This window comes from Podarcis cretensis (assembly GCF_951804945.1).
Source record: "Podarcis cretensis genome assembly, chromosome: 18".
Lineage (NCBI taxonomy): Eukaryota > Metazoa > Chordata > Lepidosauria > Squamata > Lacertidae > Podarcis > Podarcis cretensis.
In genome coordinates, this window is record NC_137188.1 from 4,268,125 (window position 1) to 4,295,567 (window position 27,443).

Consider the following 27,443-nt stretch of genomic DNA (forward strand, 5'->3'; position numbering starts at 1 on the left):
CATCAATCCATGTGCTCAGTGGAATCTTTTTGCAGCTCTTCCAATTCATCAAAACAAGTTTTTTTGCTTCTAATATGGCATGGTACATCCATTTTTTATTATTATTTTTTTGACCCCTTGTAATCTCCCACGTTTCCGGAATATAATTTAGAATTAAATTCAATTCGCATAAATAAGAATTTCTTTTTATTACTCTTGCTATAAATGTCCTCATCTCGCACCAAAATAACCTTATCATCGGGCAGTTAATCAACATATATACCAAGTTCGCACTTTTATTCCCACATCTCCAGCTGTCGTCCACACTTGTTATTTTCCTCTGGTATAGTTTTGCTGGAGTCCAGTGAATTCTGAATATTATTTTCTGCGGAAATCTGTTGATTTTATACTTGACTCCCATATATCATTTGTTATCTGTGCCCCTAACTCTTCACTCCATTTCTGTCTATCATATTCTAAATCATATATCTTCCTGTTGGTCACACACTTCGGCTTGATCCAGCAGCCAGGCGTGTCCTTGTGGAGCCTCCAGGTCTATGGGCAGTCTATCTGCGTCCCTCGGTTCTCAGAGTTATTTGGGGACAGGATGGGGCTCTCACGAACGCTAAGGAGGATGGACGGTGGCTAATGGATTGAGGTTGAATGCTGACAAGACAAGACAGAAGTACTGTTTTTGGGGGACAGGGGGTGGGCTGGTGTGGAGGACTCCCTGGTCCTGAATGGGGTAACTGTGCCCCTGAAGGACCAGGTGCACAGCCTGGGAGTCATTTTGGACTCACAGCTGTCCATGGAGGCACAGGTCAAATCTGTATCCAGGGCAGCTGTCCACCAGTTCCACCTGATACACAGGCTGAGACCCTACCTGCCCGCAGACTGTCTCGCCAGAGTGGTCCATGCTCTGGTTATCTCCCGCTTGGATCACTGCAATGCGCTCTATGTGGGGCTACCTTTGAAGGTGATACGGAAACTACAACTAATCCAGAATGCGGCAGCTAGACTGGTGACTGGGGGCGGCCGCTGAGACCACATAACAACTGTCTTGAAAGACCTACATTGGCTCCCAGTACGTTTCCGAGCACAATTCAAAGTGTTGGTGCTGACCTTTGAAGCCCTAAACGGCCTCGGCCCAGTGTACCTAAAGGAGCGTCTCTACCCCCATCGTTCAACCCGAACACTGAGGTCCAGCTCCAAGGGCCTTCTGGCGGTTCCCTCATTGTGAGAAGCAAAGCTACTGGGAACCAGGCAGAGGGCCTTCTTGGTAGTGGCGCCTGCCCTGTGGAATTCCCTCCCACCGGATGTCAAAGAGATAAACAACTACCTGACATTCAGAAGACATCTTAAGGCAGCCCTGTTCAGGGAAGTTTTTAATGTGTGACATTTTAGTGTATTTTTGGTCTCTGTGGAAGCTGCCCAGAGTGGCTGGGGAAACCCAGCCAGATGGGCGGGGTACAAATAATAAATTATTATTATTATTATAACCGTCTCCTCTGTTTCAGATGCCTGCGGCCTCTCGGACCCTGCTCACGTGGAGAGCCTGCAGGAGAAAGCGCAGGTGGCACTGACGGAGTACGTCCGCTCACAGTACCCCTCGCAGCCCCAGCGCTTCGGCAGACTCTTGCTTCGCCTCCCTGCGCTGCGGGCCGTCCCTGCCTCCCTCATCTCGCAGCTCTTCTTCATGAGACTGGTGGGCAAGACCCCCATTGAGACGCTTATCAGGGACATGCTCCTCTCGGGAAGCACCTTCAACTGGCCCTATGGGACGGGGCAGTGAGGAGACGACGAGCGTGCGGAGTTGCCGGGACCTGCCTTCCTGCCCCACATCTGCCCTGTCCGTTCCCGCGGCCGCTGCACCGACAGCCTGGATGTCCCCCGGCACCACCGGATTCCCCCGGATCGAGGCGGCGAACTCTGTGCAATTTTTTTTCCGTTTCAGGGGGTGGGGTGGGGGGGTCACCCTCCCTGCTGTGACTGCCTCTACCCCCACCCCAGTGCCAAGAGAGGGGCAGGGCGGGCGTCCGTTGGGAAGGTCTCCTTTTCCGTTCCGTTGTGGGCGCGGGAAATGTAGCGTCCTTGGTTTCGTTTCCCTGGTTTCGTTTCGTTTATCCACTCCAGCTTTGAGCAGACGGACGGTTCCCCTGGAGGCTTTGCTGGGGAGCTTATGCCCCCCAACTTCCTTGATACTTGGGTCTCATGAGAGGGGGGAGCCTGACCCCCTCTCCCAACCTCCCCTCTCACCCCCATTTCTCTCGATCCGCCTTCTGCCGCCTGATGCCCCTCCCCAGATGTTGTGTGACACCCCACCCCCCAACCAGTGTGGCCAAGGGGTCTGGGGTGACGGGGAGCCCCAAAGCAGCCGTGAACCGAGACCGAGGTGGATTGGGTCCCCAGTGCGAATTTGCAAGCCTGGAAGCAAGCCAGATTTTTGCTTACTTCGAAGCGGGGAGGTATTTTGAGAGAAAAAACCTTTTGTTGCAATGGGGTGAGGTGTGGGGGGCGTTAGTTTGGGGTGCACCTAACGTTCAAACTTCCCAGATGTCAGGGTGCAACCCTGCGTGGAACCAAGGCAGATAGGAGAATTTTCTTTCCCGCAAGCAGAGAGCGCCCCTAGGCACGTGCAGAAGGCACCAGGTCCAGCCTCTGGCATGTTCAGCTTAAAGGACCTGTGGGCAGAAGACCCAGGCAGTTGCTCCCCCAGGTTACGTGGACTCAGTATAATTTCCTGTGCTCCTATTTGGATCTGCCTGCAGTTCAGACTCATGTGGACCAGAGTCTTGATTCACTGCCAGTAACACTAGGACTAGAATCTTGCATTACTGCCTTGGTACTGCCAGCCTTCCAGGGTGGGGGCACAGCTCAGTGATGGGGCACCCCCTCTGCACCTTGGATAATAATAATTTATTATACCCCGCCCATCTGGCCAGGCCTTCCAGACGCTCTGGGCGGCTTCCAACAGGATATTAAAAATAGAATAAAACATCAAACATAAACTTCCCTAACAAGGGCTGCCTTCAGATGTCTTCTAAAAGTCAGGTAGTTGTTGTTGACATCTGACAGGAGGGTGTACCACAGGGCGAGCGCCACCACCAAGAAGGCCCTTTGCCTGGTTCCCTGTAACATCACTTCTTGCAGAGAGGGAACCGCCAGAAGGCCCTTGGCGCTGGACCTCAGTGTCTGGGCAGAATGATTGGGGTGGAGACGCTCCTTCAGGTATACTGGGTCGAGGCCATTTAGGGCTTTAAAGGTCAGCACCAACACCTTGAATTGTGCCCGGAAACATCCTGGGAGCCAAAGTAGGTCTTTCAGGGCCGGTGTTATGTGGTCTCGGCGGCCGCACCCAGTCCCCAGTCTAGCTGCCGCATTCTGGATTAGTTGTAGTCTCCGGGTCACCTTCAAAGGCAGCCCCACGTAGAGTGCATGGCAGTGGTCCAGATAACCAGAGCATGCACCACTCTGGCGAGACAGTCCGCGGGCTGGTAGGGTCTCATCCTGCGTACCAGATGGAGCTGGTAAACAGCTGACCTGGACACAGAATTGACCTGCGCCTCCATGGAGAGCTGTGAGTCCAAAATGACTCCCAGGCTGCACACCTGGTCCTTCGGGGGCACAGTTACCCCATTCAGGTCCAGGGAGTCCTCCACACCTGCCCATCCCCTGTCCCCCAAAAACAGTACTTCTGTCTTGTCAGGATTCAACCTCAATCCGCCATCCATCCTCCAACCACCTCCAGGCACTCACACAGTGTCTAGCTCCTCTAGGTCGGCCTGCAAATGACCCCCTGCCCCCGAACCCTGGAGAGAAGCTTCCAGCCAGTGTAAGGCAACATAGCGCTGGGTGTGGCTCAGAGAAAGAGACACCTCCAATTGCTCCTGCTTTTACAGATCGGCTCTTGATTTAGACTCCATGAGGACTAGAATTTTACATTAGGGGCAAGGACCAAAACTCAGAAAGACCCAGGGGTCTCAAACGGGGTGTGTGCTGTGAGCCGCCTCTTCTCAGGGGCTCCCGGACAGAGCGTAAAACACCAGGCTGGATAAACAAGCTGCTTGGACAAGACTTGGACAACAAACCTGCAGAGGTGGACTTGGTCGCTAGCAGGTTTCCGTCCACCACAAACACGAGACACATTTTGACATGCACAGCACCGCTGCCCCCTTACTTGTGATGGAAGCTGCCTGCCCCACTTCTCCGTCCGCAGTGGGGGAAATCTGCCTCGGCTGGGGGGGCGCTCCCTCCATGTTTGTTGAAGATGCTATGCAAAATAATTTTGAGCTGCATGCAATTTGAAATATACTGACGACTTTGAAAAAAACAGCGATCTCCCTCTTTTTGCAACTGGATTCCAGCTTCGTTTGCCGGTCAGATCAGTTTCGACTGAGACACTGAAAAACGAAAACACCCCCCCCCCGCTGCTATTTTTCTCATGGATCATTCTTTTCCCTCCAGCCTGCAGACCTGCTTTAAGATTCTCCGCTTGGCTTGTGTGTCCTCTCAGTGACGCCAGTATGAATTGCCCTCAAACCCATTTTCCGGATGGGGAAAACTGAGGCCAGAGGACTATTCCCCCGCATTCTACAAGTCCATGGGAGTGATGTGCCTCTAACTCAGGTCTCCCAGATCCAAAGTACCGGTTGTAATCTATGCAATCTATCCCCAAATTCTGCGTCAAGGAAATTCAGATTCTGCGCTTGGAATAAAATTATGTTTTTGTTTTTTTTTTTTTAAAAAAATGGTGAAAATCGGATGTGCTTTTTTTTTAAAAAAAATCCCAGTTGTATGATGTGAGGTTCCTGAAGAATGTCCCGGGTCAGGAAGGACACAGGTGAGGTGTAAAGAAATTTGCTTTTTTCATAGAATTGTAGGGATGGCAGGGAACCAAAGGGCAATCTAGTCTAACCCCCTGCAATGCAGTAATTGCAGCTAACCCGAGCAGAGCTAGGCCCGGCCCGGCTGGGTGTGTTGAATCTGCCACCTGACCCACACTGGCCAATCCCGTGCCCCCGAGCATCAGAGGTAGACTGCGCTTCAAACTGGAGGCTCCACTGAACTACCATGGCTTAGCGCTGCTGCTGTATTGCCCATCTTATTCTTCAAGTCCCGTTTGAAAGCAAATTTCTTAAGAGGAAGTTTTGCCAGGGGCTCGGTGCAGAGATTGCCTGGTCCGGTCTCCGAAGAGGGTGGGCACAGAGCTGCTGCCTGCCTGTGTTCAGTTGTGAACCAGCCCTTAGCCCAGAACCATGAGGTCTATAAACTTTATGGTCTCTTTTGAGAAAAAGGCCAGAGCATGGGCTCTGTATAGCAAAAAGTTTCCAGGCCCCCCCCTCCCCCAGTTCCATTAAATCCCAGGTTTATTCTCTGTCTGAAACTCACGGGCAGTAAGTGGGCCCAATTTAAAACGAAAAACTATGCACTTTGAGGTCTCTCTGATTTTTTGTGGGAGTTTGGGTACCGCTCTTAATTGAAAGCCATAGAGAGAGAAATGTCCCCCCAAAGTTTCGATTCAGTGGGGCCGTGTCCAGCATCTGTGGCTAGTGGTCCCAGGTTCAAGGTCCCTTGGACACAAATCGTACTCATTAATTAACCCCCCCCCCCCGCTCGTGGAAGCCGGATTTGGGTGTCTGGATGGATGGAGTTGTGCCAACCAAAATGTCGAAAAGAGGGGAAGGAACGGCCGGTGGGTTTGATTTTGTTGCAACGCCTCCTTTTCTGATTTGATGCACAGCCAATGAAACAATAAATATTGTTTTTCTTAGGAAAAAAAAAGGGACGGCAGTGGTTGGTTTGTGTTTATTGGAGGGGAAAGGGTTTGGAGGGGGTGGGGAGAAGTGATGTCATTGTTTTAAGACAATTCACAGGTAAAGTCCTTCCTGCGGCACAAAGTTAAACTGTGGAACTCCCTCACACAGGAAGCAGCCGAGATCGCTTTAAAAGAGGATCGGACAAATTCACGGAGGAGAAAGCTATTTGGAGACAGCAATGTTTCTGAACAACCAGCGCTCCCACTTGCAAATTTTAATCCAAAGAAAGCCGACATCTTTCGGGGATCCTCCGTAATTACAGGCTGGGGGTTGGTCTGGATGACCCATGGGGGCCCTTTCAGCTCTGCAATTCGATCTCAAACCGCTACAAAACACACCTGGATCTCCACAGCTTCCCCCACTTTTATTAAAGGAACGATTAAAAACACACACATACACACAACTGGTTACCCCCCCTCCCCAGCCCCTCTGAAACCCCCAGCTGCCCCACACTCAAATCGAAAAACCCCCAAACATGCATAAATGGGTTTGTATATTTACAGGGCTGAATGAGTCAGTAGATGGGTCACTGGACGGTTGGTTTTGAACCTACATCAATGGGAGTGAATATTCGGGCGTCTGCCGCCCGATAGCTGGGGGTGTCTCTCTGTTTTGGAATCGGACGCCCCCCCTACCCCCTAGTCACACTTTGACCTCTCTGTATTTTTACTCTTGTGTGCGCCAATTAATTCCCCCGGTCTGAGAGTTTTTCTCGCCGTTTGCTGCCCTGCCTTGCCAAAACCCGATCTTCCCCCACTGAGTTGAAACTTGGCTAAGCAAAGCCCCTCTCTGGATTTTCTGTGCATGTGAAATTGCAACGCCGCTCTGCGTTTCGGACATGCGTCAAGAACGTCCCGTTCCCCCCCAAAAGTTTTATCAGCAGGTATATTGGTGTACGGATGTAATGATGAAACTGCCAAGACCGGTGATGGGTTTCTCAGTACACCGGCTTCACTTGTGAAGGGAGAACAAATTTTATGAAAACCCGGCAGAAATGCTGGCGAAAAGTTTCAGAATTATTCTTGGCTGCTGTTTACAGTGGTGCCCCGCAAGACGAATGCCTCGCAAGACGGAAAACTCGCTAGACGAAAGAGTTTTCCGTTTTGGAGGTGCTTCGCAAAACGAATTTCCTATGGGCTTGCTTCGCAAGACGAAAATGTCTTGCGAGTTCCTGCGGTTCCCCCCCCCCTTTTTCTAAGCCGCTTATCCGCTAAGCCGCTAAAAGCCGCTAAACCGCTAATAGCGCTAATCCGCTAAGCCGTCAATGGGCTTGCTTCGCAAGACGAAAAAAAACGCTAGACGAAGAGACTAGCGGAACCGATTCTTTTCGTCTTGCGAGGCACCACTGTACATCCTTTGCCGCTCAGGGAAGTACACAGCACACAATGGCATGAAATCCTATTTGGGGTGGGTTGGATTCAAGATTCAGCTAATGTTGAGCTGGAAGGGACCCCTAGAGTCATCTAGTCCAATCCACATCAATGCAAGGATCTTTTGCCCAACATAGGGCTCGAACCCACGAACCCATGTTCTTATCAATTGATAGCCCAGGCATGGAAGATCGGTGAGCCTCCATCTTCACTCCTGGGCTGCGTTGTGCGCAAGCAGTGCATCGGTAGCTATGCAACCCTTGTTTAAAGTAATTTTGTACAGTGCTTTTTAAAGGTTCAGGGTTGTGTCCAGCTATGCCTCCTTCGTGAAAGGGATGGGCATGGCCGATGTAGGGCCATTGATTTCAGTGGGTCTACTCTGAATACGTGGGCGATGGGAAAGAGTTGTGGCTCAAAGTTGGAGCATGTGCTTTTCATGCAAAAAGTTTCCCAGCAGGCTTGGAGTTAGACCTTTGCTTCTGCCAGTCAGTGTAAAAGGTAAAGGTAAAGGGACCCCTGACCATTAGGTCCAGTTGCGGACGACTCTGGAGTTGCAGCGCTCATCTCTCTTTACTGGCCGAGGGAGCCGGCGTACAGCTTCCGGGCCATGTGGCCAGCAGGACTAAGCCGCTTCTGGCAAACCAGAGCAGCGTACGGAAACGCCGTTTACCTTCCCGCCGGAGCGGGACCTATTTATCTACTTGCACTCTGACGTGCTTTCGAACTGCTAGGTTGGCAGGAGCGGGGACCGAGCAACGGGAAATCACCCCATTGCGGGGATTGGAACTGCCAACCTTCGGATCGGCAACCCCTAGGCTCTGCGGTTTAACCCACAGCGCTGCCCACGTCCCTTGCCAGTCAGTGTAGGCTACACTAGATGGGCTGCAGTGGCTTGGCTCACGATAAGGTAGCTCCCACAAGAAACTCGCTTGCTTTTATAGGAAGGGCTACCTCTTACGTTACAGAGCACCCACTTTGCCTGCAGAGGGTCCGGGTTCAATTCCCGGCATCCCCAGGCACCTGCCTAAACGCCTGGAGAGCTGCTGCCAGTCAGAGTAGGCAATACTAAACTAGATGTACTCCCATGGCCTGACTTGGGGCGGGGGGTGGGAAGGCAGCGCCCGATGTTCCTTGGGCTTAGCTGGGTACAACCCATGGTTTTTAAAAAATCTCTTTGGCACCCAAAATAAGAAAGTGCTCTATCTAAATGAAGATTTGTAAGTTCAGAGTTCCAGGGTCCCAAGAAAACAGTTGTTTTTTTAAAAAAATGGTTTTGCAAAATTGGCACGGGAATGGATAAAATAAGTCATCTTGACATATATACAGCTGAAAGAAATCATCCCTGCTTGTTTTGTTTCGGGGGTCAAATTCTGCAGAAAACGGGAGCGTTGATCTGTCCCCGCAGCTGCCTGCCTGGTCCCCCTGCCCAGGTTATGCCCGACTCTTGTCATAGTCGCTGACCATCCGCTTGATATGGAAGAGCTTGTTCCGCAGAGACTTGCTGTCCATTTTCTTGCTCTGGTAGTCGGGAGTCTGCGGCGTGAATTTGCGAGGAAAACGCGTTAGAAAACAAAACACAATTCACAGTATTCTCGCTCGGGGCGCAGATTAAAATATATTTCTCAACCCAGCTTTTCACAGAATGGTAGAGTTGGAAGAGACCTTTCTAGTGCCATAGAATTGTAGCGTTGGAAGGGACCCCGAGGGTCATCCAGTCCAACCCCCTGGTAATGCAGGAATCTCAGCTAAAGCACCTGTAAAACCAAATTCCAGGAGGCCACCAACTTGGGTGGATTCAGTTCCTTAGGAGTATTTGGCCACTGTGGGTGCTGGCCTATTGTGGGAGCTGGATCCAGCAGCCTTCTGACGTTCTAATGGAACCTCCAGGTGCCGGTGCAGTCTACCTGGATTCCTAGGTTTTTTGGGGTATTTGGCCACTGTGAGGACAAAAACAAAGGCTCTGTCTTTCCCCCACATCCCAATCCTCCTTGACCATTGGGCATGCTGGCCGCTCCAACATGCAGAGAGCCGCAGCTCTTTCCCCGACCCCTTTTGGGAGGCAGGAAAACGTGTCACTTACGCGCTTCAGGTCCTTCAGCCGGTTGTATTCTTCAGCCACCCCCTGCGGGAGAAAGATGTCAAAGTCAGGAGAGTCTTGTATGTGGAACTTCCCTGTTCATGAGCAGTCTATCTCAGGGTATCCCTGGTAATGCACTCTCAGTCTCTCTCTGTTTTCACCCTCCTAAGTTCAGCTCTCCACATTTCCACATCAGTCTGCAATCATTATTATTCTAAAGCAGGCATAGGCAAACGTTTGGCCCTCCAAATGTTTTGGGACTACAATTCCCATCATCCCTGACCACTGGTCCTGTTAGCTAAGGATGATGGGAGTTGTAGTCCCAAAACTTATGGAGGGCCGAATTTGCCTATGCCTGTTCTAAAAGAAGCCCTGGTGGGAAGGTGTCGGGTCCCAGTATCCCTGGTAGAGCACGAGACTCTTAATCTCAGAGTTGTGGGTTCAAGCCCCAATAAGATTCCTGCATTGTAGGGGGTTAGACTGGATGACCCTTGTGGTCCCTTTTAGCGCTACGATTCCTCCCGCTCCACACATTTCTGCAAAGCAATTTCACCCAACAGACCCTGTTTTGCAAGGCAACCTGCCCCTGTATAATCCACCTTTGCCGTTTTCACGAATATAAAAATTTATTTCTTGTCTGCATTTACCGTATTTTTTGCTCTATAAGACTCACTTTCCCCCTCCTAAAGTAAGGGGAAATGTGTCTGCGTCTTATGGAGCGAATGCAGGCTGCGCAGCTATCCCAGAAGCCAGAACAGCAAGAGGGATTGCTGCTTTCGCTGCACAGCGATCCCTCTTGCTGTTCTGGCTTCTGGGATTCAGAATATTTTTTTTCTTGTTTTCCTCCTCCCAAAATGAGGTGCGTCTTGTGGTCTGGTGCGTCTTATGGAACGAAATATACGGTATATCCCTACGTTTTCTGTCTCCGCAGAGCTGAGTGCTTGCCCATATTGCCTTTCTTCCTTATTTCTATCCACAATCCTTTGCTCCGGGTCCCGGGGGGGGGGGGACGGGACGGGGGGACGGACAAATTACCTGGTACTGCAGGCTGTCTTCGGGCAGATGGTCCAGCTGTTTGCTCAGTTGGTTGATCTGGTCATTGATGGCGTCCATCTCGGCGCACAGTACCTTGTACCGCTTGAGGTCGGCATCAAACTCTTGCTTGTAGTCCTGGCGGATGCTGTCCGACGTGATTGGCGGATACAGGCTATGGGGGGATGGAGGCGAAACCCACACGTTGTGGTGGTGTTAGTGAGGAATACCTTGCTTTTAAAACATACACATGGCCCTATTGTGGTGTGGCGACCCTTTGGGAACAGCAAAGTCTTTGCCAGCACAGAGGAAAACTTTAATTTAGTGCAGGGGTGAGCAAACTTTTTCAGCTGGGGGCCGGTCCACTGTCCCTCAGACCTTGTGGGGGGCCGGACTATATTCTGAAGGGGAAAAAATGAACGAATTCCTATGCCCCACAAATAACCCAGAGATGCATTTTAAATAAAAGCACACTTTCTACTCATGTAAAAACACACCGATTCCGGGACCGTCTGCGGGCCGGATTGAGAAGGCGATTGGGCCGGATCCAGCCCCTGGGCCTTAGTTTGCCTACCCATGATTCAGTGCCTTCCTTCTCTTGATGGGGGCAAACCACTACTAATTTTATTATTTGTAGCCTGCCCACCTGTCTAGTTTGCCCCAGCCACTCTGGGCAGCTTCCAACACGTATAAAAACATCAAGAATCCAGCTTTATAAGCTTCTCCAGAAGGCCTCAGGCTCAATCCCCAATGGTAGGGCTGGGAGCTGCTTCCAGTTAGCGTAGACAATTTTGAGCTGGTTGGACCTGTACTCTAACAGCTTCCTATGTTCATCTGAAGAGCAGAAAGTGCTCAGCACATCATGGCTAGTACCTGTAACATCACCAACCCAACCTTCTCTCTCCCACCTTGACCTCCAGAGCAGTTTTGTCACTGGTGAAAAAGGGGGCAAAGGTGTGCAATGAACAACCATTCATATAACCGGTGAGGCTAATAATAATAATAATATTTATACTCTGTCCATCTGGCTGGGTTTCCCCCGCCACTCCGGGCGGCGTACAGCATAATCTAAACACATAATAAAAACAGCAAGCATAAAAAACCTCCTGATACAGGGCTGCCTTCAGAAGTCTTCTAAAGGTTGTGTAGTTACTCATCTCCTTGACATCTGACAGGAGGGCATCCCACAGGGCGGGCGCCACCACCGAGAAGGCCCTCTGCCTGGTTCCCTGTAGCTTCACTTCTGCCAGTTGAAGGAACCGCCAGAAGGCCCTCGGAGACGGACCCTGGTTTCCGGGGTGGAGATGCTCCTTCAGGTATACAGGGCCGAAGCTGTTTAGGGCAGGGGTTGGCAAACCACAGCCCAGGGGCCGGATGCGGCCCCCAGGCTTGCAAATCCAGCCCACGGACCCTGCCGCCCACTCAGTCAGTCCCCACGCACTGCAGATGCCTCACCGCGCAGGGACTGACTTCCGCAACGCTAGCATGGCTTCTGGGTGGGCAGCGATGCTGGCGCAGCTTCGGATTGGCTGCAGGAAGCTCCTGCGGCCAATCCGAAGCTGCAGCGTTTGGATTTGCATGCAGGGGAGGTGACGGCGTGGAGCAGAGCAGAGGCAGTGCGCGGAGCATGCAAAGTGGAGGGGATGATCGTCGCAAGAAGATTTGTGTGGCGCTTGCACGGAGCTGGCGATTACGCAGAGACCATGCCACAATATTGTGTGACCGCTGCATGGTGCGCACTTACCCAGGAGTTGTTGCGCTCTGTCGGGATGTGATGTCAACTTAACTTTTACGCAGAGGGCAGGCCCATTGGAATGAACGGACCCGGGTTAGGCATGGCCACTCATGTCAACGGGTTTACTCTTGAGTAAAAAAACAGGGGAGCGACTTCCGCGTAAATACGCATTTTTAAAAAACTATAGTCCGGCCCCCGACAGTGTTTGAGGGACAGTGAACCGGCCCCCTGTTTAAAAAGTTCGAGGACTCCTGGTTTAGGGCTTTAAAGGTCAACACCAACACTTTGAATTGTGCCTGGAAATGTACTGGGTGGAAACATCACTAGAAGTCAGCAATGACTTGGAACGGAAGTCTAGAGGCAGGTGAATTTTGGCACCGTGCTGGGTGCTGCTGGAATTCGGAAGGCCCAAACCGACCCCTGGGTGCCACACCCTTTCAGAACCGCTGAAGCAAATAGATATTGTGGCTCACCTCTTCCAGTCGTCCTGATCCCGCTCGTCTCCGGACTCCACGGCCGTGGTGTAGTCGGTCTCGTACTGCGATTCCTCAAGTTCGGGGTTCCTCCTCCGCCTACGCCCTTTGCGGCCGGAGGGCTTGCTGGCGCTCTCCCTGGCGTTCCCTTCCAGCGTGCTGGAGCTGAAAGTCCAGGCGGGGTTGGCGGTCGGCGTGTAGGAAGGTGGGCTGGAGAGGAGACCCCAAGGTTACACATGAGTAGAGCTCAAGTCAGCTGGGAAACGGTGGCTGCCCTTTGGGGACTCATAGGGCAGGAGGAAGGGAGCTCGACAGCAGGGGGCGCCAGAGCTTACGAGAGGCTTGTTAGCAATTTCACTCCTTCGAGGCTGCATTTTGTGATTAGTGGAAATCTGTCTGTCTGAGAGGAAGCGTGAGAACCGGATATAGTCCTATCTGTATGTATTATGGGATGTACTTTCACTTTTGCCTGTTCTCTGAGCTGGATGAGAGAGCATCGTGATTCTGTATCTGTGTAATACAGTGGTACCTTGGGTTACAGGCGCTTCAGGTTACAGACTCCGCTAACCCAGAAATAGCACCTCGGATTAAGAACTTTGCTTCAGGATGAGAACATAAATCGCACAGTGGTGGCGCAGCGGCAGCGGAAGGCCCCCTTAGCTAAAGTGGTGCTTCAGGTTAAGAACAGTTTCAGGCTAAGTACGGACCTCCGGAACGAATTAAAGTCTTAACCTGAGGTACCACTGTATAGTGTAAATAAAGAGTAGTTTAGAAATGGTGACTGCCCTTTGGGGACTCACCCTTTGGGGACGCGGGTGGCGCTGTGGGTTAAACCACAGAGCCAAGGGCTTGCAGATCAGAAGGTTGGCAGTTCGAATCCCCGCGACGGGGTGAGCTCCCGTTGCTCGGTCCGTGCTCCTGCCAACTTAGCAGTTTGAAAGCACGTCAAGTGCAAGTAGATAAATAGGTACCACTCCGGCGGGAAGGTAAATGGCATTTCCGTGCGCTGCTCTGGTTCGCCAGAAGCGGCTTAGTCATGCTGGCCACATGACCCAGAAGCTGTACGCCAGCTCCCTCGGCCAGTAAAGCGAGATGAGCGCCACAATCCCAGAGTCGTCCGTGACTGGACCTAATGGTCAGGGGTCCCCTTTACCTCCCTTTACCTTTACTCCCAGGTAACTGGGTAAAGACTGTGATGCAATTCAAACCATTTTTATTCAGAACTACTGTAAGTCCCGCTGAGTTCAATAGGATTTACTCTCAGGTATGTACCTGATCATTCTCACAATTTCCGTTGTTCTTGATATCGTAGAATCGTACAGCCAGAAGGGACCACGAGGGTCATCTATCTCAACCCCCTGCAATGCAGGATTATTTTGCCCGACGAGAGGCTCAAACCCTGAGATTAAGAGTCTTGTGCTCTACCCACTGAGCCACCCAGCTAATAACAATAACAAATCCTACAAGCGTTTTTTAAGCGCAGAGTTAAACGGCAAGCGGGACCTGAACCCAAGACCTGAACACACTCCCTTCCTGTGCCTGCGATTCAGAAGTGTTGCTGCTGCCAGATGAGGCAGCGGAGCCATCCTGGCTAGTGGCTCTTGATAGCCCCCTGCCCCCCATGACTTTGTCCAATCCTCTTTTACAGCCAGCAAGATCGGGGACGGTTGCTGCCTCCTGTGGCAGAGAGTTCCACAGTTTAACGATACATGTTTAACCCCGTTATTCCGCCACAAATCTAGCATTATGCAAGAGGGAGAAAAACAACCTCTTTTCTTCACAATGCACCACTCAAAACAACTCCGTTTTCTCTGCTCACCTGCTCTGGTTTTCACCTGGGTAGTAGCCATTCCCGGAGACCTTGTAGTCGTAGGGGCTGGCTGGGGCATGGGTGGGGCTCATCGGCTTTTCAGAGTAGTTCAGGGTTGCTGTCTCATCATGGGTGCTGGCCCCGTCAGTGACATTCTTCACCTGCAAAAGGAACGAAAGGCGTTGTTTTGGTGCCGGCTGAAACCTTCCCCTGGATTGGGGCCCTTCTGGGACGTGGTGTTGCCTCTCAGGTAAGGATGGGCGAATAATTCCAAATTTTCACCTTTCCCTGCCACATCCTGGTTGGAGCGTTGGACTAAGGAGCTGGCAAACCATGTTTTGAATCCGTACTCTGCCATGAAGCCCCCCGGGTGACCTGGTGGTTGTTTGTGGGGATCAAATGAGGAAGGGGGAAGCCATGATATAAATGCAACAAATAAATAAAATAAAATTACCGCCACTGGTTCTGGTTTGTTTTTTAATAAAAAGTTGTCATGAAAATTCAGCAGAATTTGGGTGCAGAGCTCTCTGTATCCAGACACTTGTTTGTTTGTTTTTCCTTTTTGCAAAGCAAGCTCCCTAATACAATGCATATTTTTTTAAAAAATTGTTTAAAAATACATTCTTTGACACACTTCCCCTCAGTGTATGCATTTCCGTACAGATTACTTGACTGTGGAACCGCATGACAAAATCTGGAGAGGTGTAGATTTGCCTGTTCTCAACAACCCTGCAAGTTGGGTTAAAGGTGACAGGGACTAGTTTGCATGGTACAACTCTGTCAGGGATTCTTTAGCTGCAGTGCCTGCAGTGCAGGGGGTTGGAATGGATGACCCTTGAGGGTCCCTTTTTTCCTTCCTACTTTTTAGCTGCTTCTTCCATGTGAAATAAAAAATGTAAGGTCATATATATACACACCGTATTTTTCGCCCTATAGGACGCACTTTTTCCCCTCCAAAAATGAGGGAGAAATGTGTGTGCGTCCTATGGGGCGAATGCAGGCTTTCGCTGAAGCCTGGAGAGCGAGAGGGGTCGGGGCGCACCGACCCCTCTCGCTCTCCAGGCTTCAGGAAGCTATCCGCAAGTCGTGGGAGAGCTGCGCGACTTCGCGCAGCTCTCCCACGGCTTTTGGAGTGCTGCCTGCACCCCGAAGCCTGGGGGCGCACTGAGCTCAGCGCCCCCCCAGGCTTCAGGCTTCGCACAGCTCTCCTACGGCTTGTGGAGAGCTGCCTGTTCTGGGGGCTGGGGTCGGGGGAAGCTCGGGCTTCCCCCACCCCAGCCCCGCACCTGGGGGGGAATAAATTTTTTTCCCCTTTATTTCCTCCCCAAAAAAACTAGGTGCGTCCTATGGGCCAGTGCGCCCTATGGGCCGAAAAATACGGTATATTAAATGTTCATAAATGTACCAACCAGCGCATACATAGATGTGTGGACCACAGGTCTGGATCAGCACAGGAGGACCGCCCTGAAACCATTTTGACTCCCAAACTGACCAAATGTTTTCTCTGCAAGGAGGGAGGGGGTGAGGGAACCTTCCCATTGTCTCAGGAATTGGGTAATCACCATCTCAAAGGAATGGCCAGACTACCAGGAAAGGCAATCAGATAAGGCATTATCAGATAACCTGGCGGACAGGAAAAACAACAACACACTCAAATTTCTTTGTAGACCGCCTTTTCTGTGATGTAGGTATGATGTTTGTGGGGGGTGGTCTGGAGCTCCAGGGCGGGCAATTTAAAATGTCTATATAAGGGCAGGCACACCTGGGTTCTTGATCCTCCCATTTTCCTGCGTGTGAGGGGAGCACCCTGTTGCAACAGCTTTAATAGAGATAAAGCTTACAAGCTGCTTTGCTTCTCAATATTCTCTGGTTGGCCTCTGTTATTTTCTCCGACTGATGGAGAACCTACAAAGGACTCTATAAGGGCTCTTGTGTCCCCCATAAGGGAATACAGTGGACGCCCGGATTGTGAACGTGATCCGTGCAAGATGCACGTTCACAACCTGCAGCATTTGTAACCCACATCTGCGCGTCTGCACACTCGTGGGTTGCGATTTGGTGCTTCCGCGCATGTGCAAAGCGCAATTTAGCGCTTCTGTGCATGCGCGACCGCCGGAAGTAACCCGTTCTGGTACTTCCGGGTTTTGGCGGTCCGTAACCTGAAAAAAGGGACGCGGGTGGCACTGTGGGTTAAACCACAGAGCCTAGGACTTGCTGATTGAAAGGTCGGCGGTTCTAATCCCCGCGGCGGGGTGAGCTCCCGTCGTTCGGTCCCAGCTCCTGCCCACCTAGCATTTCGAAAGCACCCTTAAGTGCAAGTAGATAAATAGGCACCGCTTTCTAGCGGGAAGGTAAACGGCGTTTCCGTGTGCTGCCCTGGTGCCGGCTCGCCAGAGCAGCTTCGTCACGCTGGCCTCTAGAGTGAGATGGGCGCACAACCCTAGAGTCGGACACGACTGGCCCGTATAGGGCAGGGGTACCTTTACCTTTACCTAACCTGAAAAAACGCAACCTGAAGAGGATGTAATCCGAGGTATGACTGTACTGTAAGGGCAGATTTTTGTTTATTACACATGCCAGGGTTTTTGCTGGGAAACCTGCAGGCTGGATCACACCCGTGGCATTTCCTCACGAGGAACGGCCTGGGCTGGGGGGAGGCGTGGGTGTATTTCAAGTCTCGTGCTGGACTTCCCTGACCAGGCAGAGATCTGCATCTGGGGGGCAGACTATTTGCTCAGCAATGACTTCAACTGGGGCCAGAGGGTGCAGCTGCTTCTCTCTCCCCCCCCCCCCCCAAAGCCTTTCCTCCTTTCCTTCCGGGCTTTTTTACAGAGCTACGACCACCTGGGGCTCCAGAGGCTTCAAAGGTTCTCCTGCCAGTCTAAGGAAGCCGTCTGTCAAAGCAAAATAATGTTGCAGAGAAGACCCAGCGGAACCAACAGACATTATTCAGGCCCCACCTGCCCTACTGCATTTAAAGAAGCATTGTACCACTTTAAACCTGGCTCCCCCCTCCCCGCAAACAAGCTTGGGAACTGTAGTTTCCTTAAAGGGTGCTAGAAGACTCCTCTTCTGCCTCCCAGAGCTACGGTTCCCAGAACGGTTCAACCACTGCTTTTTTTCTAAAAAAAAAATGTTTAGGGGTTACTCTCATTTCGACTCAAGAGCGCCACCATTTTATAGTTCAGATTGGGAAAATAGGGAAGCTTTTAATGTTTAATAGGTTATTGCATTTTAGTGTTTTTTTGGAAACTGCCCAGAGTGGCTGGGGAAACCCAGTCAGATGGGCGGGGTATAAATAAATTATTATTATTATTATTATTATTATTATTATTATTATTAAATAAATACAGTGAATGGACAAAAGTACAAAGGTTCACAAAAAGTTTAGGGGTATGCGTACCCCTGTGTCTCCCCCCCCCCAAAAAAGCACTGGGTTCAACCATCAATCCCTCTCCTTAGGGAGCTCTGGGAATCGGGTGAAGTGGCTGGATAGCTCAGTCGGTCAGAGCGTGGTGCTGGTAACGCCAAGGTTGCAGGTTTGATTCCCCGTATGGGACAGCTGCATATTCCTGCCTTGCAGGGGGTTCAGCTAGATGACCCTGAGGGTCCCTTCCAGCTCCACAGTTCTGGGATACTATGAGAATTCAAGCCAGAGGTACATTTTCAAAGGCCGCAGATCACCAGATCTTCCAGCAAAGAGCGTGAAAACGAACGATGTGTGGAGTTTGTTCTACCTGTCTGGCCTTGAGTTCTGAAACATCTTTGACACATAGAATCATAGAATCATAGAATAGAATCATAGAATCATGGAGTTGGAAGAGACCCCAAGGGCCATCGAGTCCAACCCCCTGCCAAGCAGGAAACACCATCAGAGCACTCCTGACATATGGTTGTCAAGCCTCTGCTTAAAGACCTCCAAAGAAGGAGACTCCACCACACTCCTTGGCAGCAAATTCCACTGTCGAACAGCTCTTACTGTCAGGAAGTTCTTCCTAATGTTTAGGTGGAATCTTCTTTCTTGTAGTTTGGAACCATTGCTCCGTGTCCGCTTCTCTGGAGCAGCAGAAAACAACCTTTCTCCCTCCTCTATGTGACATCCTTTTATATATTTGAACATGGCTATCATATCACCCCTTAACCTCCTCTTCTCCAGGCTAAACATGCCCAGCTCCCTTAGCCGTTCCTCATAAGGCATCGTTTCCAGGCCTTTGACCATTTTGGTTGCCCTCCTCTGGACCCGTTCCAGTTTGTCAGTGTCCTTCTTGAACTGTGGTGCCCAGAACTGGACACAGTCCTCCAGGTGAGGTCTGACCAGAGCAGAATACAGTGGCACTATTACTTCCCTTGATCTAGATGCTATACTCCTATTGATGCAGCCCAGAATTGCATTGGCTTTTTTAGCTGCCGCGTCACACTGTTGGCTCATGTCAAGTTTGTGGTCAACCAAGACTCCTAGATCCTTTTCACATGTACTGCTCTCAAGCCAGGTGTCACCCATCTTGTATTTGTGCCTCTCTTTTTTTTTGCCCAAGTGCACATGCAACCCCTTTTCCTGTACGCTGCACCTTGCTGGCCTGTGATGTGCAGACCGTGTCCCTGACTCCTTGCTTATCTCTGCCCCTGTTGTACAAGGAGTCACGGGATGTCCCGATGTGTGCCTTATCTGTTCCGTGTCCCCATGGGCATCCTTGAACCACGAGGAGGCCCCTTTGGCAGGGAGGAAAGGGTTAACTGGCTCCTTGCCCGCTGGACTCTGGGACTGAGCCCCTTCCCCAGAAAATGAGGTGGGACCCCCCCCCCCGTCCTGCTCTCCTCCAGGAATGTTGCAAGCTCTGTCTAGAAGATCTGGAATGAAATATCTCAACAACAGGTGCTTTCGATTTCTTTCTTTTGACCCCCCAAGTGCTCAGTAGAAGCTGTCAAAATCTGCAGTCATTTGAAAACTAGGAAATTTAAATTTAAAAATCAACATTAGGGAGTATCTTTCATGCCGTTAATGAGTCTATTTTGCAAAATTACAAAGAATGCACCTTTTGCATTTTTTAAAAATCTAAACTAAAGCAGGTTTTCTTGGATTTGCTGAAATATCTGTTCAGCACTTCCTTCTCAAATTCCTCCTTTGCCCCCCCCCCCATGCACACTCAGTAAGAATAGCCCATTGAGGTCTTTACTCTCCTCAAGGTACTGAGTGACCGCTCTACGGTACAAGCAGTGCATGGCTGAGCAAGTCTTCTGATTATTTCTGCTGAGCCGGTGGGAAATTGCAGTCAAACATAGCTATACACAAGCACTAGTTAGTGTATGAAGGGGTTAAAACCACAGAGTTAGAGTCCTAGACTCAGCTACCTCTCCAATGAGGGAGGAAGTGAAGTCTTCTCCTCCTGTTCCCCCTCTCTCACCGAACTGGCCAAGGCAGACGTGCCTAAGCGAGCTCCAAGCTTTGAGCATCCGTTTGAAGCTCTCCTTCTATCTTTTCTACCCAAGAGTATTCTGCCTGTGTTCTCCTTGCTGCTGCTTGGATGAACACATGAATCTGACTTTTGTAAGTAAAGTGTTTTAAACTTACTTTACCGTTGAATCTGACTTTTGTAAGTAAAGTGTTTTAAACTTACTTTACCGTTGTGGTCTTTTCATTGCAAGAGAAAGAGAGGAGCTCTGTTTGCATATATCCAAACAGGATATGAAAAGGGTGGAAACCAGTGGTTGCCATCAGTTTGATTTGAGTTAATTTTATAACGAATGATTTGGTATGTTGTACTATTTTATTGTTGTTAGCCACCCTGAGCCCGGCTTCGGCTGGGGAGGGCGGGATATAAATAAAAATTATTATTATTATTATTATTATTATTATTATTATTATTATTCCCATGTTATACAGCTTGTGAGTTTAAACGCTGCTCCTGCTGGTGAATAAATTGAGTCCCGCATTATGAATTCAGGCACCCAACCAATACTTTTGACATTTACCCCCCACCCCCATTTCACAAGGGTTCACTATTTTCCTCCCCTAGAGCCATTGCGGCCACTAACCACCAATACCCCTCTCCTCCTCCAATCTTCTTTTCAGCCATCTTGCTTGGTGGCCATTTCAGTCCCCTGTGGGAGGAAGTTCCGCAGTCTAATTATGCACTGTGAGGTTTATTATTGTGCTGTGAACAGTGGAGACAAGGAGGCTTTCCCACCCCTCCATCATGAGGGCCACATTCCCTTGAGGAAATCTTTCTGGGGGCCACTCAGCAACTCACTGCCTGGAATTATTTCTGTTCTAAGAATTTTAAGGTCTTAGATATGTAATAAATGTTCATAAATGTACCAAGCAAACATGTACATAAATATATAAACCACATGTCTGAAACCCCACAGAAAAAAAGTCCTGAACAAATTGACCTCAAATGTTTCTCTGCAAGGTCAAATTGGGAAACCTCCCCATTGTCTCTTCCTTCACAAATCATGTCTTAAGGGCACATTTAAGACATGAATAGGGTGTGAGCCTCTGACCTGGCTCAGGAAATAAGTATTTATCATTACAAAAGACTGGCCAGGCTCCCCAGGCAATCCAGTCAAGTAAGCATTAACAGGTAACCTGCCAGACAATGCACTCAGATTTCTGCTGTAGACCACCTTTTCTGTGATGTAGGTATGATGATTCTGGGGGTGGCCTTGAACTCCAGGGCAGGCAATTTAAAATGTCTAAATAAGGGAGGACACACCTTGGTTCTGGGTTCTTCCTCCTTTCCTGAGTGGGTTCTTCCTCCTTTCCTGAGTTGTGACAGATCAATAAAGATCAGGCTTAGTAGTTGCTTTGCTTCTCAATATTCTCTGGTTGGCCTCTGTTATTTTTCTCCAACTGATGGAGAACTTGCAAAGGACTCTACAAGGGTTCTTGTGTCCCCCATAAGGGAATAAGGGCATGTTTCCGTTTATTACATTTCCAAAGGAGATCCCTGGGGGAGCGCAAACCTGTGGCACTCTGCATGCGAGATGGGGGCTGTACCATTCAAGAGCTATGGTACAGGCCTCTCTGCTCTAATCCTGACTCAGCACTCTTGAGGCTGCAGAAGTTTGAGGTCCGTCTCATCCAGCAATTTGTTGCAAGGATCTCAACAACTGGGCGGCGGGGGGGGGGGTCGTCTTCCGCCTCCCCACCCCTCCTGAAATTGGGCAAAGGTTTCTCGGACTTGCTCTCTGCTTTGGGGGGGTGCCCCAAACCGTAGGGTGTTTGGCAGGCGTGAATTCTCAGAGCATGAAATTGTGTGTCAAGTGTGCATCAGGGCCTGGTTAATCATTGACGCAACCGAAACCAGAGGGTATCGCAAGCAAATAGCGCAGAGCGAGAGTCTCTTTCAGTCACACACAGGTTTCCCTCCCTGTTGAACTTCGCAGGCCGAAATCCCACCAGGTGAGGCCTTTGCAATACAATTTAACAAGAGGTAGTGACAATTTAACAAGAGGCCAGCGACTTGCATGGTTTTTAAAAAGGATTGGCTTTCATAGAGGGAGTCTTGGGGGTTAAACATGAGACCTTGTGCACGATTGGCTGTGGAGCTGTAACCCTATTCTAAAACAATATAAGCTTCTAGTCCCCATAGGAAATTTAATAGGAACAGTGGCCAGTTCCGCCACTGGATCTACAGTGCCTCGCAAGACGGAAAGAATCCGTTCCGCGATTCTCTTCGTCTAGCGGTTTTTTCGTCTTGCGAAGCAAGCCCATTGACGGATTAGCAGATTAGCGCTTTTAGCGGCTTAGCGGCTTTTAGCGGCTTATCAGCTTAGCGGATAAGCGGCTTAGTGGCTTAGAAAAACGGGGGGGGGAAGGGAGAAAAAGTCGGAAAAACTCGCAAGACATTTCGTCTTGCGAAGCAAGCCCATAGGGAAATTCGTTTTGCGAAGCGCCTCCAAAACGGAAAACCCTTTCGTCTAGCGGGTTTTTCGTCTTGCGAGGCGTTCGTCTTGCGGGGCACCACTGTGTCTGGCTCAGCCTCGCTGATGAAAGCCGTCGAATGAGCTTTCCAGAGGTCACATGCCACTGGTGGGCGGGGAGAGAAGGGGAAATGGGCGGAGCAATGAAGCTGGGCTGGGGAGGGGTGTGGTCTGAGGAGAGAGGGTGTGGCCTGAGGAGAGGGGGTGTGGCTGGAGGGGGTTTCTGAGGGCCAGATGGAGAGATCAGGAGGGCCACATTTTAAAGAGCAAAAGAGCCGCCCTTCTAAGAATGCTGCTATGGCGGAATGGGTCAGTGCGCCTTGCTGCTGACCAGAAGGTTGGTGGTTTGAGCCCATCCAGGAATGGCTGTGGGTAGGAATTCCTGCCATGCAGAGGGTTGGACTAGATGACCCTTGTGGGTCCCTTCCAAATATTATTGTAACTCGCTCTACGTGGGGCTGCCCTTGAAACTGACCCAGAAACTCCAGCGGGTGCAGAATGCCGCGGCGAGACTCCTTACGGGGTCCTCACTGCGAGATCACATTCACCCGGTGCTATACCAGCTGCACTGGCTCCCGGTGGAGTACAGGATCAGGTTTAAGGTGCTGGTTTTAACCTTCAAAGCCCTATAGGACCCTCATACCTACGGGACCACCTCTCCTGGTATGTCCCGCAGAGGAACTTATGGTCTTCAAACAAAAACATCTTGAAGGTCCCAGGCCACAGAGAAGTTAGGCTGGCCTCAACCAGAGCCAGGGCCTTTTCGGTTGTGGCCCCGATCTGGTGGAATGCTCTGCCCCAAGAGACTAGGGCCCTGCAGGACTTGACATCTTTCCGCAGGGCCTGCAAGACAGAGCTGTTCCACCAGGCCTTTGGCCAGGGCACAGCCTGGCTCCCTCCTTTGGCAATCCTCACAACAGAACTTCTAGCCCAATGGTTGCCATTAATTTGATTGGAATTAATTTTATAATGAAATGATTTTGGAATGTTTTATTGTTTTAGTGTTGTTAGCCGCTCTGAGCCTGGCTTCGGCTGGGGAGGGCGGGATATAAATAAAATTTATTATCATTATTATACAATTCTATGGTTCTTCTCCAGCTTTTCTCCACTTGAATTCTCTACTGTCCTTTGGAAGAGGAAGGAGGGAGAGAGAGAGAGGAGGGGAATGCCTGGATATCGTGGGGTTCGTGGAAGAGCTCCTCCGCCCCAAACACAGCCCCACACTCACCCATTCCTCCACATTGGGTCCTTCCTGGAAGGCCAAGGGCTTGTCCCAGTAGACGTTGGGCTTTCCGTACTGCCAGATCTTCTGACGCGTCTTGTGGGCGAAGAAACAGATGACACACAGGAGGATCACGAGGAGGAAGCCGCAGACGATGGCGATCGCCTGGTGTGTTTTTTTTGTGGGGTGGGGAAAAGAAGTGTGTATAGCATCAAACACCAAGGTTCTCAGGCCTGGGAGATATAACAGCACATTGGTCTCTGAGCATGTGCAGAGCGCATTTCACCCCCCCCATATTTGGGAGGCACACAGATGTGACTATTCTTTTACTTTTCCCTCCCTCTCTTTCTTTTTTCCTTTCCTTCTCCTCCTGCGATCAGGCTACATTTTAATATTTTAATGTTTCAATATTTTAATGTTGTATTTTAATTTTGTTTTAAAGTTGTAATCATTCAACTTGTTTTTATTATTGCCTGTAAGCCGCTCTGAGCCCGGCCTTGGCTGGGGAGGGCGGGGTATAAATAAAAATAATTATTATTATTATTATTATTATTATTATTATTATTACTTGCTAAAATGTACTCCCCACTTGATTGTGAAAAAACAAAGCAAATCTCAAAGCAGCACACAAGAAAGATGCAATTAAAACATCAATAATAATAATAATAATAATAATAATAATAATAATAATAATAATAACGTAAGACTTTCAGGAAGTTGAGATGACAATAAACTAAAAACAGATTAGAACTCACATCAGCTTCTCTGAATATATGGGCAGGCTTTTCTAAGCAAGAATGTTTTCAGGCGCTGAAAGGAGCACAGCGAAGACGCTTGCCTGAAATCAATCGGCAGGGAGTTTCAAAGTTTGGCTGCTGCCGTACTCAGTGGCTGAGTGCTTACAATTGTGAAACAGGTATTTTATATGGCACCAATAATAGGGTTGGTTCCGCAGAATGAAGTGGCCAAGGGGGCAAATCTGAGGCAAGGTGACCTCGCAGGTAAACAAAATGAGGTCATGACTCATGGGAATGTGAGAAGCTCTGATTGGACCAGAGTGTGGCTGGTACCCTCTGCGATTGGGAGGACGGAAGGCAAATGAGCCCAATAGTAGGCGGAGCCAGAGTCAATGAAAGGCGGAGCCAGAGCCTGTGAAGGGCGGAGCCAAATGACACACATTTTCTCCCACTCCCTCCCAAGTCCTCCCAGGCTGAAGAGGAGGGAGCTGATTGGCTGAGAGCAGACTTGTGGTTCAGCTCCATCTGGACTGTGCGAAACTACTGGGCAACTCACGAGTCCCCCCATGGCCATTCGCCCTGCATTGGGTGCGGATCGTACCCAGACGCTCTTATCTTATCTGCCCCGCTGGGTAGTTTCTGGGTGTGTCCAGTTTAATGGACTGATTGCTTTGCTGCCCAGCCCTGAAACCGACCTCTCCGATTTGTCCTTTCGCTTTGAAACAAAATAGGTTCCTGGTGTTTGCTTTTGAACCAGCCTGGCTCTTTTTCCTGGGGCCAGCACCTCTGAGCAATACAGAAAAAACAACAGAGCAGAGGCAGCTGGGGAAGAAGGTATCAAGGCCTCCCCACATACCCAACTCCCCCCCCCCCCATCCTTGCTCCCTGGGAATCTTCCTCCAGCCAGAAAAATGGGCTTCTGGAATCCTACAGGTGCCATCCAAGCACTCATGAGGTCTAGCAACTTGCCTGCATCAAGACAAGCACCAAAAGGCTGGGGAGAATGAATGGAGGGGGAACCAGCAGCCCCAGGGATGCTGTTGGACTCCAACTCCCAGAAGCCCCAGCCAGCTGTCCCCAGGGGTCAGGCATGATGGAAGACGTCCAGGCATATCTGGAGGGCATCAGGGTCAGGGAAGTTTGCTTAGAGCAGGGATGGAGGCTCTCTGGACTACAAGTCCCAGAAACCCTTGGGTCCAGCATGGCTGGTAATCCTGGATGAGGTAATCCTCCATGGGCCAAATTGGATCCCCTCTCTGCCTGTTGCTCACACCAGCTCATTCTGCTGGGAAGTATAATTACTATTATTAGTTAATTTTATTGGTTGCTGCTTCTGCTTCTTGTTTTGCCATGGTGACTCACAGAACGACTTACGAAACAACAACAACATACACACCTTAAAAGTGGGGGTGGGTGGGAATACATCAAAACAGCCCACCATGTAGGGCCATGTAGATAGCTAAAAGCCCAAGGCGGGTGTGAAATGGAAGGATTTTGTTAGGTGCTTGAAGATATCTAGCATTGTGTCAGGGCTGGCTGGATGAGGGGTGGGAGGCACCAGCTGGGGAACCCCCAAAGGAACCCCCAGAGGAAGAAGGCTCAGGGTCAGGGGATTTGTGGTGGGACAACGACGAGGGGTCAGAGGTGGGTTAAACCACAGAGCCTAGGGCTTGCCGATCAGAAGGTCGGCGGTTCGAATCCCCGCCACGGGGTGAGCTCCCGTTGCTCGGTCCCTGCTCCTGCCAACATAGCAGTTCGAAAGCACGTCGAAGGTGCAAGTAGATAAATAGGTACCACTCTGGTGGGAAGGGAAATGGCGTTTCCGTGCTCTGCTCTGGTTCGCCAGAAGCGGCTTAGTCAGCCTGGCCACATGACCCGGAAGCTGTACGCCGGCTCCCTCGGCCAGTAAAGCGAGATGAGTGCCGCAACCCCAGAGTCGGCCACAACTGGACCTAATGGTCAGGGGTCCCTTTACCTTTACCTTTACCTTTACCGGGGGAGGAGGTGTCAGAAGCTGAAAGGGTAACAGGGTTTCAAGAGCAGGGAGAGTTGGTAGCAGAGAGAAGTCCAGAATCAGAGGCAGGTTGGAGAGGACAGAGGCCAAGTGTCAGAGATGAGACAAGCTGTCAAAGAAGTCAGGGGTCTCCCCCTCCTGCTGCAACCAGCTCCCCTCCCCTCTGCTCTCCCGGAACCAGAAGAGGCATGAAAAGAGCGGAGGTGAGATAAGCAAGGAGAAGAAGTCTCAGATTGCTTCGGAAAGACCCAGGAGAGGAGGAGGAGAAGACTTAGACAGTGGTGGGAAGGCAGGGACCTTCAGTTCTTGCAGCTGACCTACTGGGAAGAGCTGCTGTGATCACTAGGCCTCACCGTTTTGGTTTCTTTGAATGAAAGAGTTCACTTCACTGTTTTTTTAATTGCTGGCCTGACTCTGGCTGCTGATAGGATGGCACCAGGCAAGCCACTCCGGGGAGTGTCCCACAAGTGGGGAACCTTCACAGGAAAGGCCCTGTTTCCATGTTGTCGCCCTCTGGACCTCCCTTACCTCTTGAGGGTCCACCATGCAGTAGTGGTAGAGGTACTGGTTGGCGTAGACCCCCGTGGAGTAGACCGAGTTGCACATGGCCAGCATGGGGTTGACGTAGTAGCTGCTGGACATCTGAGCCCGCGGGTTGACCCCCACGACGTAGACGATGGAGGCGATCAGCATGATGAACGCCATGACGGCGCACAACACCAGCACTACCAGGTAGAACTTCCGGGAGCGAGAGCCACTGGATTTGGTGAGGCTGGTGATGGCGAGAGCCAGCAGGGCGATGAAGCAGAGGATCGACATGGCGAGCATGAAGCCGTTGGCCGAGCGCGGGTTGGCCATGCCTCCGTAATACCCCATGCCCATCCCGCCGTAGGTGCTCCCGCCGTAGACTCCCATGCCTCCGCCGTAGTAGCCGCCCATCGAGCCCCCGTAGAGATTGCCATAGCCGTAGCCGTACTCCCAGGACAGGGTGGAGGCCACGCAGGCAAAGATGGCGACGCAGAGGAGGACCCCCACGCCCTCCAGGATCCTCACGATCCCGGGGGGAGAGTTCCATTTGTAGAAGTGCTGTGGGACGTCTTCGATGTAGTAGGAGCCCGGTGGAGGGGAGTGGATATAATAGCCGTAGTCCTCGCCGGGGGGCCCATAACCGGTGGGCGGGCTGTTGTAGGGCTTCTTGGTGCTATACATGCTTCAGAGGGGGGTGGGCTGGTGGCCAGAGTGTCACGGACCTCCG

General features: G+C 50.7%; 2 protein-coding genes across 2 annotated transcripts in view; one reads left to right on the top strand and one right to left on the bottom strand.

Annotated features, from left to right (window-relative positions):
• Nucleotides 1-4,714, top strand: part of NR2F6 (nuclear receptor subfamily 2 group F member 6) — a 29,932-nt gene extending 25,218 nt beyond the window's left edge. Inside the window, exon 4 of the mRNA XM_079960832.1 lies at nucleotides 1,497-4,714. Within this exon, the coding sequence (XP_079816958.1) occupies nucleotides 1,497-1,771 (275 nt within the window). The 3' untranslated portion in view covers nucleotides 1,772-4,714. The remainder of the gene's footprint in view (nucleotides 1-1,496) is intronic.
• Nucleotides 4,715-4,761: 47 nt separating this feature from the next.
• On the bottom strand, nucleotides 4,762-27,443 carry LOC307207049 (occludin-like). The gene is made up of 8 exons (XM_079960735.1): nucleotides 26,717-27,443; nucleotides 23,444-23,602; nucleotides 14,302-14,453; nucleotides 12,483-12,692; nucleotides 10,278-10,449; nucleotides 9,246-9,287; nucleotides 7,139-8,698; nucleotides 4,762-6,824 (listed from the first exon to the last, which is right to left on the bottom strand). Exons 1-7 carry the CDS (start codon nucleotides 27,395-27,397, stop codon nucleotides 8,597-8,599), a joined length of 1,518 nt encoding a protein of 505 aa, XP_079816861.1. The 5' UTR covers nucleotides 27,398-27,443; the 3' UTR covers nucleotides 4,762-6,824; nucleotides 7,139-8,596.

What these genes read in the sequence shown, in the direction of transcription:
- LOC307207049 (XM_079960735.1), bottom strand. Translation starts at nt 27,397, where the DNA reads ATGTATAGCACCAAGAAGCCCTACAACAGCCCGCCCACCGGTTATGGG. An exon ending in GACCCAATGTGGAGGAATGG is followed by an intron (nt 14,454 to 23,443) that starts GTGAGTGTGGGG and finishes TTCCTTTTGCAG; the next exon opens with GTGAAGAATGTCACTGACGG. An exon ending in AAGACAGCCTGCAGTACCAG is followed by an intron (nt 9,288 to 10,277) that starts GTAATTTGTCCG and finishes TTTCTCCCGCAG; the next exon opens with GGGGTGGCTGAAGAATACAA.